Source organism: Cyclopterus lumpus, chromosome 16 (assembly GCF_009769545.1).
Source record: "Cyclopterus lumpus isolate fCycLum1 chromosome 16, fCycLum1.pri, whole genome shotgun sequence".
Taxonomy (NCBI): domain Eukaryota; kingdom Metazoa; phylum Chordata; class Actinopteri; order Perciformes; family Cyclopteridae; genus Cyclopterus; species Cyclopterus lumpus.
The window spans coordinates 11,299,686-11,313,953 of NC_046981.1; the positions used below are offsets into that span (position 1 = coordinate 11,299,686).

The 14,268-nt window shown below is 42.1% G+C and overlaps 1 protein-coding gene across 1 annotated transcript; it reads left to right on the forward strand.

Moving 5' to 3' along the window:
• Window positions 1–3,371: 3,371 nt before the first annotated feature.
• On the forward strand, window positions 3,372–11,961 carry LOC117745803 (cytochrome P450 11B, mitochondrial). The gene is made up of 11 exons (XM_034554345.1): window positions 3,372–3,458; window positions 4,190–4,368; window positions 5,837–6,163; window positions 6,302–6,457; window positions 7,840–8,054; window positions 9,708–9,911; window positions 10,024–10,202; window positions 10,295–10,461; window positions 10,745–10,823; window positions 10,910–11,125; window positions 11,851–11,961. The coding sequence occupies exons 1-11, from the start codon at window positions 3,387–3,389 to the stop codon at window positions 11,959–11,961; spliced, it is 1,905 nt and encodes a 634-aa protein (XP_034410236.1). The 5' UTR covers window positions 3,372–3,386.
• The last annotated feature ends 2,307 nt before the right edge of the window (window positions 11,962–14,268 follow it).

The following is a 14,268-nucleotide window of genomic DNA, read 5'->3' on the forward strand; positions in this document are numbered from 1 at the left end:
TCAGTGTTACGCTAATATAACAATAATATGTGTATTTTTTTAAATAAATTTGTTATTGAATGTCTTCTTTAGTAGTTAAATAATTATTTTGTGTGTGTTTGTGTGGGAGGTTGTGTGTACTTGTATGTGTGTATAATGAGGGTATGTATGAGTTTGTGTATCTGATCTTCTTCCTTGGCAATGCTAAAAGTACATTTAGGCTGTCAATAGGCATGAGCATCACAGATTGTTATGTGTGAATGGAGATTTGTTGAAAGAAAGTAAATCAATGTCTTTGTGTTAAATACAGAACTTAGATTTTTAGTTTACACAACTAGGCCAAAGTCAAATGACATGATATTATATGTGGAATGAAATGGGAGAATGATACATGGTTGTATTATAAGATGTCTTAGCTGCAGGACCACAATATTTCACAACTCTGGTATCAGTCTGCAATAATATGAGAATGGTTGTCTGTCTCTATATGACCTGTCCAGGGTGAACCAGCTGGAATCGGCTCCAGCGCCCCGCGACCCTAAATAGGAGAAGCAGTTAATAATAAATGGAATTACACAAAACACACGACTGTAATGTCTTGGATGAAATGAAGAAAGTCTAAATCTAGTCTGTATTGCTGTTTGTTTCTGGTATTGCAGGCTTTCTGGTCTGTCTCTAGCTCATTGGAGAAGTCCATTTTTAATTCCCCCCAAAATGGTCATGGCTGAGAGCCATTTGAAGAAAGAAATACTACGTTCACAAGACGTTTGAGTGAATCCCCTGATGGTGAAATTGGCTAAATTCAAATGTCTGAGAATTCTTTCAGACACACGCACACAAGCCAACATTACACACTGGATTTTACAAAGTGTGCATTGCTCATCAAAAATTAGCTTGATTATGTTAATAATTGACAGGCGTTGTGTGTCTTATTGATTAATCAAAAATCCTCCGCTGATATAAGAAATTAGAGAATATTAGCGTATCTCAGATGTACGGTTGGTAACGTGCTCAACCTCCAAGGAGAAATACTGTTGACACAGGGTCGACGGTTGGATGAGTGAACTGATCCCAGATCTGTCACTGAACATGAGCTTGAAGGAGGAGTGGCTTGTCTGGGTGATCTTGTTAAGGCATTAAAGTGTCCCCCCCCCCCCGCATGTCAGAAACCAAAGTGGTCTGGTCGGGAAAAGGAAAGAAGGATACAAGGGATCGAAGGACATTAAGTGGGCTGGGTGAAGAGTTTAGAGGAGGGAGGGCCAACGAGGACATTAGAGTAGGCCTCACCGAGGGGAGACATTCAAAGATATTCTAACACAGAAAATGTGCAAAGAGGAAATACAGGAATGCACATGGGTAACACTTAACTTCCCCAATTCAGCACTCATTAGCTTCATGTAAACCATTCGCTGAGCCAAATTCCTTGTATGTGTAACGTAGTTGGCAAAAAACTCTTCTGATTCTGATTGTCGTTCATGAATGATTAAACATACTATTATGAAAGTAAGCAGATTTAAGTATTTCTTAATTATGTGTCAATAACTAGACTGAATGACAATATAATAAAATAAAAGTGTAATGATGAAAAATATGTCTTCATAGGAGAAGTTGTAACTACATTAGAGTGTGTAAAACCATTGAAAACACAAACAAAGGCACATTTATTAGATGTTCATTTAGTACTTTATATTTGTATTTAATTTAGTTCTCAACTTAAGGAGAACAACAAACATTAACAAAACAGAAAACTAAACAACCACAAATGAGAAAAACATTTTTTTCTGACCTGTATTTATATTTCTATATATATATATATATATATTTAGAGGGATGATCTCACTCTGTGACTTCCTCTTTAATAGTTTGGGCAGCTCGTAAATAATCTTATCTTCTCTCTATGACTCAGATGCTGCTGTCTCAGTCCAGACTCTCCATGCAGGTGTCTCTTTGTTTAATTTCCTCTCCCCAAATCTGTGTTCATTGCTTCATTTCTTCACCTCTAGATATCCAGAGAGACAAATACTGACTTTGTTTTTGGGAAGATGAAATCATGTTGTATCTTGATAATTGTCTTAATTGAATGGCTTTCAACAAAAACTAAATGTAGCATCATAAGAGCACAATTGAGATCCAACAACACCAATGTCACGCCTGTGAATACATGCGTGTGTCACTCAACATGACATCAGCTCATGTCTCTAAATCTCCATCACAAACATGTGAGTCATCGGGTTCATTACCTGCCACGGCTAACGAGATTCACCTCATTAAGTCCTTTAAGTAGCGATCTGTATGGGAGAGTAGGGGGTGTTGAAGAGGGGGTGAGTGTGGAGGACAGAAGCAGAAGAAGAAGAAACCTGGACCAACAAGCAGTCATTTTCTCCTGTGAGGGTCAATGAGCACAGGAACAACATCTTGTGGAGAGTCTCCTGCGCTTTCTTCTTGTTCTCTCTGATTTGTTCTGAAGCTTTGGGGGATTGTCTGGTTGTGGTGGAAGCCATCTGGCTGGAGCTTTATCTGGATTTTCGGCTGTAAGTCTTTGGTCTACTGTGACCACCTGCATGGGTAAGACAACTGTGGACAGGACAAACATGTTAATATTGTGTGTGAATTAATAGTGATACGTGGCCTGAATAAGAATCCGTACATTATGTTTGAGTTTTGGTTTCCTTCTTTCGCTTGTATATTCCCTTTTCCTCTCAATCACCAACACTTCATCTGTGCTTGTAACATTGTGAAAGAGTTAACTAAGTCTGTGTGTCTGAGTCTTGTCTGACTGACGTCCTTGTCCTTGGCAGGTCTAAATCTGAGTTATAGACGCCACAGGACCTTAGATTGTGTGTGTGTGTCCTGTCCGAGCAACGCAACATGAGCGAAGGAGAAAACGTTCATTTATTCACCAACACCTGGTTAAGAAGTAGGGCTGTGGTCATTCCCTCCCACCCCGAGAGCCCCGGTGCATCATGGAGTCTGTGGTGAGAGGGAAAAAGTTGCTGAAGACGCCCATCAGGAAGCTGACAAGCTGGGTGTCACAGGTGAAGGGGAGGACATTGTTTGCCAAACACAGGAACAAGAGGGGCAGAGGTCGGAGAGGAAGAGGAGGATGCAAGCGGTCGGAGAGGAGCCCTCCTCTTCGACCGTCCCACCCCAAAGACCCATCACTCATCTGCTCGTACCAGGTGGACCTGGAGAAGGAGAGGCAAGTGGACAACTTCAGAAACACATCCTACCTCTACTCAAGTAAAAGTGACAAGACCCCGCTGCTTGTATTTGCTTTCATTAGAGACGGAAATCTAATTAATTCTGAGTCACAGCCCTGAGTCGCTGCTTTAATTACATTCTGTCTGCAATACGTCAGGTGAATTTGTGTTTTAGTCTGCTGTGTTTACAGAAATCTACGGGAAGCAATGAACGCTCAGAAGAATGCAGAGAGAGCAGCCATGAGAGCTCACTTCAGGAGAAAATATCAGCTGTCTGAGGTCGGTGCTCATGTTTCTAATAGAATGAGAAAAAAAACCTTCAGCATTTATGTTCATTTAGTTTGTTTGGTTAGCGGGACGTCTCATCAGGAGACTAATTTGAGCTAGGGTCTGGGACAAGGAAGGAGTTTTTGGGGAAGAAATAATGTGCTGTGTGATATATATATATATATATATATATATATATATATATATATATATATATACTTTCACAAACTTTCCAATATTCTTTGGTCCAACATGTACTGTTACTGTATATCAATATATCCATGTCCATTTCCACATATACTGACTATTTCTTTATTTATTTATGTTTTACCCCTAAGCGTCCAAGCTTCATCAAATTAGTTCCATAACATATTTTAAAGGGGACATATCATGGAAATCTCACTTGCAGTGCTTTTGCACATACATTTGAATATCTGGAGTGAATCCCAACCCACAAACTGTGAGACAAAATAAAGCAGCCAGTTTTACTTATGTGTTGCTGCCTCGATCAGAAAACATGTGATTCAACAAGCGAGTCAGATTTGGCTTCTTTTCCTGTATCGCGTGCTGGTTCATTAAAATATGCACAACCTGCATTAAACAAATAGGCCATCACTTAACAGGTGATTTTCTATTTGTTATCAATGCTGCCTGTAGTGTGGGAAAGAGGGATGCAGACAAATACAGAAATAATTCAGGGCATGAAGTTATTTTCTTCTTCTGTTTTTTGTATTCATGATTAGAGCCCCAAGGACACAAACCACCTGAAATCTGTTGGAGGAAAAGTGTCGCTCCCCCGCAAGCTGTCAAAGATCATTCATCCTGAAACCAAAACTAAGGACGACGGCTTTAACCTGCTGAGCGCCTTTCAAGGCCTCAGCTTTGGCACCGGGGAGCATAAAGGAAGGAAACACAGCAAGACGTCCACTCCTGCACCAGCAACTTGTAAAGTCATGTGATCAATATGTGATCAATATAAGGGAAGATCGGTACACCGCCTTCTCAGTGTGTTGGCTCAGTGCCGGGCAACAGCAGGGGACCCTCATGCATGACGGCTGCTCACACACAAACTGGGCTTCAACATCTTACACACACACTTCTGTTACATAAACCTGTCATTCAGACGCTCCTTGTGTCTTTTATGTAGCAATAATACTAACACGCCAGATAGCTTAACTAAATATCAATTTGAGTGATCAAACCTGCAAATATAATAAATTCCCTGATAATAATCTGATGAATACACCTGTCAGTGAAAGTTACCTCACAAGTGGTGTTATGTTGTGTTTTATCTTGTGATACAACAATTGTAGTAATAACTAAAATAATGGCTCAAGTTCTTATCTTAATGTGGTGTTATATTAGTCGATAGTGAAAATGAGGTTTTCATATTTCCTGTAAAAGGGTTGATCATAATTTCACCTCATGTTGAGCCCCATTTTGTAATTATAGTAGGCCTAATTTGTTCATGACATTATGTATTATGTAATCTAGGAGCGACTGTAGTTTCTTTGTAATGCCACTTCTCTCTAAATGACATAGATCCAAGTGATCTATTCACAAGTAAGGAACCTCATTATTTTACTGTCTCTTTGTATATAATCTCTGATCTATATCACATGGATTTAATTTGTATCCAAGTATGTGAGCCAAGTTCTAAAGATGTGCGATTCAAACCTCAGAGCATATCTATTGTTTTCACACAGCTCTCATGGCGACGGCCGAGCTGGTGGCTCGTAGCTGACAGCGCGACAGCTAACAGTGCTAACAGTGCTAACAGTGTTTACCTGAGGGGGAACCGGGGTGGGCACTAAGCCAATCGGTTGGGACGCCGTTATTAGATTTCTGCTCGCTGCTCAGGTAGACATTACTCCACTATATCTACATAGTTATATTGATGCTCTGAATATCGTAGAGAGAACTTATAAGCAATTTGTTTCTTAATTAGTTTTCCGCTGCCTAGTCAAAGGTTTTTATACAACAGGAAGCAGAAAAAACGAACTCACCACAAAACCTTGTAGTTTTCCTACAAACTGATAGGCAGTCACGGTCCTTTTTATTTTTTGCTTCACGAGCTTTGACAAAAATGTTTTAATAAAGACATCTTTGAGCAGCTGGAGTCTCTCTTTTTCTCGGCCTTTATGCGGTGTGTGTTTGTGTGTGTTCTGGATCAGCCTGACTTTTGGGCTCTGTTGTGATTCTCTTGAACTCTTGAGCTTCACATCTATAAATCATCATCCACTATCAGTTCATCAGAGCGATATAGAGCAGGTTCAAGGGTATGAGGTTGAGGATGAAGGAGGGAAATAAACGGTCATGCAGAGACGACAACGAGCGGAGTCACAACACCGGATGAGGCCGACAGGACGCATCTCGTTTTGGACCGTGAGGAGCATGTACATCCGAGTGACTGTGTGTGTCAGAACACAGGCCACCTGCGGGTCCACACATCTGCTTTGTGGTGTCGCACAGCAAAGAGCTTTTTGTATGATGGCAGCAGGGACGCTGGCACAGGGGAAGTCGGAGGGGAGAAAAGGAGCTGAGGGTACAGGAGTTAGAAAGAGAGGTGTGGATGGTCGGGTGCGAAGCTTTGAGGAGATCCCTCACACAGGGAGGAGCGGCTGGATCAACTTGGTGAAGTTCTGGAGAGAAGATCGTTTCCGGCAGCTCCACAAGCACACGGAGAGGACCTTCGACGCCCTCGGCCCCATCTACAGGTACGATGGCGGGGTGGTGTCAATGCCTTCAGTGTGGCATTGACGTTTGATTGACGAGAGAAAGATTTGATCATCCAATGTATTTATGACGCAGTAGCGCAAATGAGTTGACGCCTTCCTGTGTGTATCTGTGTGTAGGGAGCACGTGGGCACCCAAAGCAGCGTGAACATCATGTTGCCGCTGGACATCGCTGAGCTGTTTCGCTCAGAGGGCCTGCACCCCCGACGAATGACCCTGCAGCCCTGGGCCACCCACAGAGAGACCCGCCAGCTCAGCAAGGGAGTCTTCCTCAAGTCAGTACCACTCCTGTGTACATGTGTGACGTGTGTGTGTGTCACTCATTTTGTGGTGATATAATAATAATAATAATAACTTTATTTATATAGCACCTTTAAAAACAGAGTTTACAAAGTGATTGGACTCAAATAAATGTTGTTTTAATGAATAAGTCAAGACAATGTCCCTTTAAGTGAGTGAAACATGTTTAGTGTGTGTGTGTGTGTGTGTGTGTGTGTAAGTGCATGTAATCACTTGTGTCATCACAATCCTGCTCATTTTGTGGGTCATTCAATCAGTTGTGGAAGGTATTCAGCTATTCTCTTGTTGGTGTAGCTTTTTAAAGCTCTTTGAATATGAATGTGATTGTAGCATCATTCAAATTATTCTGACAATTTTAGTCAAAGAGAAAGAACACAAAGAGACACACGATGATAGTATGATTACAAAGTGATGCGAAGCAACCACAGAAAGATGTAAAATGACCATAAAGACGCAGAAAAAGACGACAAGCAATGCTGCCGTCAAGATGTGTGTCTTTTTGTCTTTCAGTCTGGGTTTCTTGCTTCTATTTAGGAGGGTTAATAATAATAATAATAATAATAATAATGCATTGAATTTATATTCAAAGACACTTCACATAATTATAACATCCTAAAAGCTAAAAATAAATAAATAAGAATAAATAAATAATAACTAAAAAACAGGTAAAACAAATAGGGACTTTCTCAGTCGCTCGGACCCTAATAAATAAAAATAATAAAAACATGGAGCAAACAATCACACATTAAAAGCAGTTCTGAACAGGTGGGTTTTGATTTGCGATTTGAATAAGGAAATATCAGTGCAGTCCCGGATGAGTTTGGGGAGAGAGTTCCAGAGGGAGGGGGCAGATATAGAGAAGGCTCTGTCACCCCACGTCCGGTGCTTGGTCCTATGTGGGATGGACAGGAGATCAGCATCAGAGGAGCGGAGCTGACGGGATGGAGTGTGGTGGTGGAGCAGGTCGGTGAGGTAGGAGGGGGCCTGACTATGGAGGGCTTTGTGAGTGAGGAGAAGGTTAGGGTTAGGGTTAGCCTTTCACATGTCTGTGCCCAGACACCAATCAGCTTGTAATCTGTCCTCGGATTTGCAGAAGCATTGCAGAAATAAATAGTAGCAGTTAAGCATCAGACAAGAGAACCGTTTGCGGGTTAGGGCTTTGTTAGGGTTCAGGTTAAGGAAAAGGGAAAACACTAACTGACTTGGACACACCCTCTCTACTTTACACTATATCTATATTTTTATATTCTAGTAGCAGAACAGCACATCCGCCTGGGAGAGTTTCTTTGCGTCACAATCACTGAGCAGAAGTGAAGCGGGTCACTTTGATGCCTCGTTCCAAATGTTCTCTCCACAGGAACGGTGAGGAGTGGCGAGCTGACCGTCTGCTGCTCAACAAGGAGGTGATGATGAGTGCGCCCGTGAGGCGTTTCCTCCCCCTGCTTGACGTGGTTGCGAAGGATTTCTGCCAAATGTTGCAGGCGAGGGTTGAGAGGGAAGGGAAGGGCGAGGAGGGGAAGCGCAGTCTGACCATGGATCCCAGTCCTGACCTCTTCCGCTTTGCACTAGAAGGTCAGAGGTCATCACCCCCAGTGATTTGTGACCTGTGATTTCTTTGTGTATTCTTGTGTCTGATTGCACAGTTTAAGTACACATGATGAGTTTTCATCCAGCAATAATCAACACTGATTTTGAGCTATTTTTCTACCATTAAATGTCTTCTTTTTAGAGTAGTGAAAAGAAAACCATCCAAAATACACATTTAGGTGTTTATCTTACTATACTTTGTCCAATTGATCAATAGATTTGTTATAAATTCACCAAAAGTTAGCATGTCTCTTTTACTCTGAGAAAGCCAACGGCTTCACAAATATCATGTCATGTCGGTATCACATACACCAAACTTGCCGGTGTAGATTCATATCTATATTCTATTTACAGATATCATTCAACTCCTGATTTATAGACAATGTATTTCCTAAAACCATTTTTTTGGGGGGGACTTTTGATAGTATTTTCTGATTTGACGTTTCTAATATAATAAGAATTTTAAACCTGACTTCATCCAATGTTCAGGTTTCTTTTTTAGAAACATATATCGAGAACATATTTTAAAAGATATCGGAACAGAAAACTTGTAATACAAAAGTTTACACGTTTCATGGTGTTTACCTTATCATTCAACTGGGGTGTCTCCTCTTAATGTCACCTCCCTCTTGGACAGACTTTCACTCACCCTAACCATCAGCTCTTTGAGTTGAGTCGCAAACGCTGACGTAGGCCATGACGGCATCTAACGTCAGAGGAATTACACAATAATAATATTCTCACCTCTTATGACAGCCAAACCTAATTTTAACCGGAGGCATATCTGTTGTTAACATATTATAGCCGTAAGAGAACATGCACCTCTAAAAATAGAACAAAGATGATCAAAGTTCCAGCATTCTTTCACCAGGTCCGCTCTTCCTTTCATCAGTCTATATCTGCACCATGCCAAGTTAAGATGGGAGAGAGAGAGCGAGAGAGAGAGAGAGAGAGAGAGAGAGAGAGAGAGAGAGAGAGAGAGAGTCATGCTAGCCTGCACTCCTAATGGACTACGGCACATGAAGCCAGGTACTAACCCGGGATAGGAATAGACGTGCAAGAAACTCTATTCCAGTCAGTGTGAGTTGATATAATACCAGCGTGTCTGATAGGTGGTGTTGTCTGCTGTGATGTCTGCTGGAGGAGAGGCAGACCTCTGTGAAAAACATGTAATAATTTCTTGCTCTTGCAGACTCTCTCAGGCTTCATCTTAGAATATCCTCAACCCATAGGGACATGTAATCCTTCAAAGCTTAAATTTGAACATGAACATATAAGCCAGGCGGTTTTATAATCTACTTAAACAAACTGTCAACCTGAAGTTCATTTATGCAGTGAAGCCTTGGCTGGGTTAACACATTTTCAAAAACAGTGTGTCCACTTGTTTCAGATTGTTTGCTCACCTTGAAACACGGTCGGTTGTCTCTCCCCCTCACGTACACACTCACATACACACTCACATACACCCTCATATACACCCTTGTATACACACTCACATACACACTCACATACACACTCACATACACACTCACATACACCCTCATATACACCCTTGTATACACACTCACATACACACTCACATACACCCTCACATACACACTCATACACCCTCACACACACCCTCACATCCCCCTATAGCTAGTTGCCATGTGATCTACGGGGAGCGAATTGGCCTCTTCTCCTCATCGCCCTCCCTGGAGTCCCAGAAGTTCATCTGGGCCGTGGAGCGAATGCTGGCCACGACCCCTCCTCTCCTCTACCTGCCCCCTCGCCTGATGCTCCTCGTCGGCGCTCCCCTGTGGACGCAGCACGCCAGTGCATGGGACCACATCTTCAGCCACGGTTGGCAGCACTCATTGGGCTCCTATGGCAACTGTCCTCAGTCTCTTTCAGTATCCCCCTTCACTATTCCTAGCTTACTTGACTCTGTCATCCTGTCCTGGTCGTCTTGCAGCGGAGGCGAGGATCCAGAAGGGGTACCAGCGCCTGTCTTCCTCGCAGGCTCGGGGCTCCGAGGCTGCAGCTGGAGGCCAGTACACCGGGGTTCTGGGCCAACTGATGGAGAAAGGCCAGCTATCTTTAGACCTTATCAAAGCCAACATCACTGAGCTGATGGCTGGAGGCGTCGACACGGTGTGTGTGTGTGTGTGTGTGTGTGTGTGTGTGTCTTCTTTGTGTGTTTGTGTATACCTCGGCATAACTGATTCCATGTCCCCTCTCTGCAGACAGCGGTGCCCCTGCAGTTTGCTCTTTTTGAGCTGGGCCGTAACCCGGAGGTGCAGGAGAGGGTGAGGAAGCAGGTGAGGACGTCATGGCCACAAGCTGGTGGTGATCCTCAGAGAGCCCTGCAGGGGGCGCCACTGCTAAAAGGCACAATCAAGGAGGTTCTAAGGTACATCATATTTAAGACACATCCATCTGCTCGTGGCCTGATTAACCTGTTCGTGGGCCACATTCACACTCTTTGCTGGATCTCTGCAAGTACTCTGTTGCCTCCCAGTTTCTATCAAGTACATAGCGGCCACCACACTGTACCTTTATTATAACTATGTGTGTGTGTGTGTGTGTGTGTGTGTGTGTGTGTGTGTGTGTGTGTGTGTGTGTGTGTGTGTGTGTGTGTGTGTGTGTGTGTGTGTGTGTGTGTGTGTGTGTGTGTGTGTGCGTGTGTGTGTCAGGTTATATCCGGTGGGAACCACAGTGCAGCGGTATCCAATCAAAGATATTGTTCTTCAGAATTACCACATTCCTGCCGGGGTGAGTGATCAGATCCTCACATATACTACCGACACATTCAGGTGTATTGAGTGCTACAGCTTGACGCTCATCAACTCTCCCCTCAGACGATGGTCCAGGCCTGTCTTTACCCTCTGGGAAGGAGTGCAGAGGTGTTTCAGGAGCCACACCGCTTCGATCCCGGCCGGTGGGGCAGCAGCAGAGAGGACGGCCAAAAAGGAGAAGGGGCAGGAGGGTTTCGCTCCCTGGCGTTTGGGTTCGGGGCGAGGCAGTGTGTCGGGAGGAGGATTGCTGAGAACGAGATGCAGCTCTTGCTCATGCATGTGAGTGAAGGAGGATGGAGTCAGAGAGAAAGGATGCAATGCAAGAGGAAAGAAAAGAGTTGGAAATGTTGGATTTTATGGAAGGAAAGACAGACGGATGGATAGACAAGATTAAAGAAGTACTCCGAACCTTTACTTAAGTCAAAGTACCAGTTCCACAATGCTAAAATGCTCTGTTACAAGTAAAAGTAAGTATTGATAATGATGCCTCAGGTGGTTTGATTCAGTGTTTACCAACTTAGGGGTCGAGCCCCTCCAAAGAGCCACAAGAGGAATCTGGAGGGTCGTGAAACGATGAATGGGAAAGGAAAAAGAGTTCTGCTGGGTTTTTCAAAGACTTTTCTATAATATACTGGTTCATTTGACCTCTTTAGGCATACAACCGTTATTTGAATGAAACCCTTCTAGAAGTTTTGAGAAAAAGTATTTTTGGTGGATCTACTACAACTCCTTAAATGTGACAAGGAGTCGACTGCTTTACTGTTACGGGGTTATAAGGAAAAACGGTTCAGGATCCCTGTGTTAAATCTTTAACATTGTGTTCTAAACGTATGATATGTTGAGTACACCACTGTTGCTGCTGATTAGCATAAATGTGATCCTTCTTAACGTCTGCTCTTCTCCTTCCTGTCCACTCTGTCTTTACGTCTCCATCACCTCCTCCCCCTCTGCTTCCCTGCATCCTCCCTTCCTCTGTCTCCTCTCCCTCCTCCCTCTCTGTTTAGATCCTGCTGAACTTCCATCTCAGCGTGTCGTCCTCAGAGGACCTCAAAACCACATGCACCCTCATCCTCCAGCCCGAGACGCCACCAAGAATCACTTTCAGAAAACTCTGACACACACACTCGCAAACACAGAAGACAGTCATGCCTCCAACATTTGACACGTTTAATCAATACAATATAATACAATTGAGCGTAGCCTGTTTTAATATCCCAATGTAGCAACCATATCCTGATGATACTCATTGAAGCGTAAACTGGGCTTTTTATGCATCCTGATACACTTTGTATTCAACCCAAGAAATAATATTGCCGATGAATAAAGTTGTATAATGTCCTCCTGTTGTCTTCATTGTGGCAAAGCTTGTGAAATCAACAGTACCACTACTGTCCAACAGATGGCACTAAATCACACCCCAACTCATTCATTTACATTTGACACACTTGTTCCCCCTCAGCACTCTTGGTCTTGGTCATCGTGCATCCAACAGGTCGGTCGTTTCCTTTCTAAAGATCTAAACTTTACGCCTTTACTTGATACGGTTCAGGGACTTTGTGCAGTGCGCCAACACTTCTTTTCTGTACCCTGATGTTTATGTAACATGCTTTTTCTGCTGTGTATTACTGTCACTCCGCCACCTATTGATTGTTCAATACTCTTTTCCTACTCCTAACTTTTCCCCTTTTGTCAATTGTTTGCTGAAGAGGTCCTTAAAAAGAATAATAGTTTTCTCCTAAAACAGCAACTTACAGCAACTTCAGTGCTCAGTCCTCTCCCTGTATTTTATTATTCTATTGTTGTAAGCGATGGAAATATTAAGTTCCATGTCATATTATTACACTTCAGTCTCTATGTGTAAAATCAACCTTTACTCCAGTGTGGTAATTATGTTCAGAGCTATTATATCACATATGAGTGTGTCACACTGAGCAGAGGGTCTCTCTTTCAACTCAGGAACAAAGGTCTGTTTGTCCTTTGGCTAACGATTTACACCTTCTGTCGTTCTGGGTTCATGGGTGACTGCAACCCTCTAGAAACTCTGAATAAACTGTTTCACAGAGGAAGACACGTCATCTCTTTGTGTCAGCTCATTTGCCAAAGTCTAATACTTATATAACATCAGCTCTTATGCTGTCACAAGGACAGATACAGGAGAGCATTCCTTCCCACTACAATAAGACTGTACAATAAATCACCTCTGGACAGATCCTCCTCAAATTGAACAACATCAATAACCCTTGCACCGCTTCACTTTATACTTTATCTTTTCATTTTAATTTTAATTTTTTTAATTTTAATTTCCTTTATTATATAGATTCTTAAATGTAATATGCTTACCATGTTTGTTCCTTGTGGTGTGTTTCTTGTCTGTTGTGCTCTATGTCTATTGTTGTCTGTATGAATTTTTGGTGGCAAATGAGTTTCCACACTGGGGATTAATAAAGTTTTCTAATCTAATCTAATCTGAATAATGCAACGTGCTGCAGAAGGTGAATTCAAAATGTCAAGGGCAATAAATTAGTTATGATAAAGACTATTTCAAAGGTTCAAACATTTCTGAGATCAATAACCTCGAACGAAATCTACAAATAACTTGAAATGATCCTAAATGTAGCACTTTCATAAGTCCCCTATTATAAAGGGGTCATAAACTGTTTTATAATGTTTTATGATTAATGATGAATAAATACTGTCGTATCTTATAGAGCAGATATAAACCATTAATAAAATCTTATTTTGGGTTGCAGTTTACAGACGGTTTTTAGTATTTTAAGACTTTCTTTGTCTTTTTATCTCTTCAATACGTGGATTCCTCCCCTGTTTGACCTCTGACCTCGGCTGCAGTCCATCAAGGACTTATTAACATTTACAATTATAGATCATTCACTTACTTTTGCTTTTGGCCTATTAGAAAGTACAATCTGTGGAATCTGATTAATCTGTTTAGTTATTTATTTACTTATTTAAAAAAAAAAAAGGATAGTTAGTAAAAAACAGTCCAACGCATTTTCCCAAGTGTTCAAATGTCTTGTTTTGTCTAGAGTCGAAAGAAAAAAGAAAATATTATGCATTTTGCCGATGATGATTATTATTATTTAGTATAATTTTTCTGTTGATCAACTATTCAACCACTCAGCACAACAAACAGTGGAAAGTACAGCGAAGATATTCTGTCTGGTTTGGTGGTAAAAATGTGTCAAGCTCAGGGTTAGACCTATAATCTGCAGCGATGCAGCAAATAGACATGTATCACTTTAGTGCACCCTGATAGATTAGTGCCACCACATAAAGGTTTTTCTTTCCTATTTTTAGCATCATCTTGGCCCAGACAGGCTACTAATTCATAAAAAAATATTCACCTGCTGCAAGCAATGGCCCCACTCCAAAAGGTGTGAGTGGGAGGAGAGACGCGGGAGCAG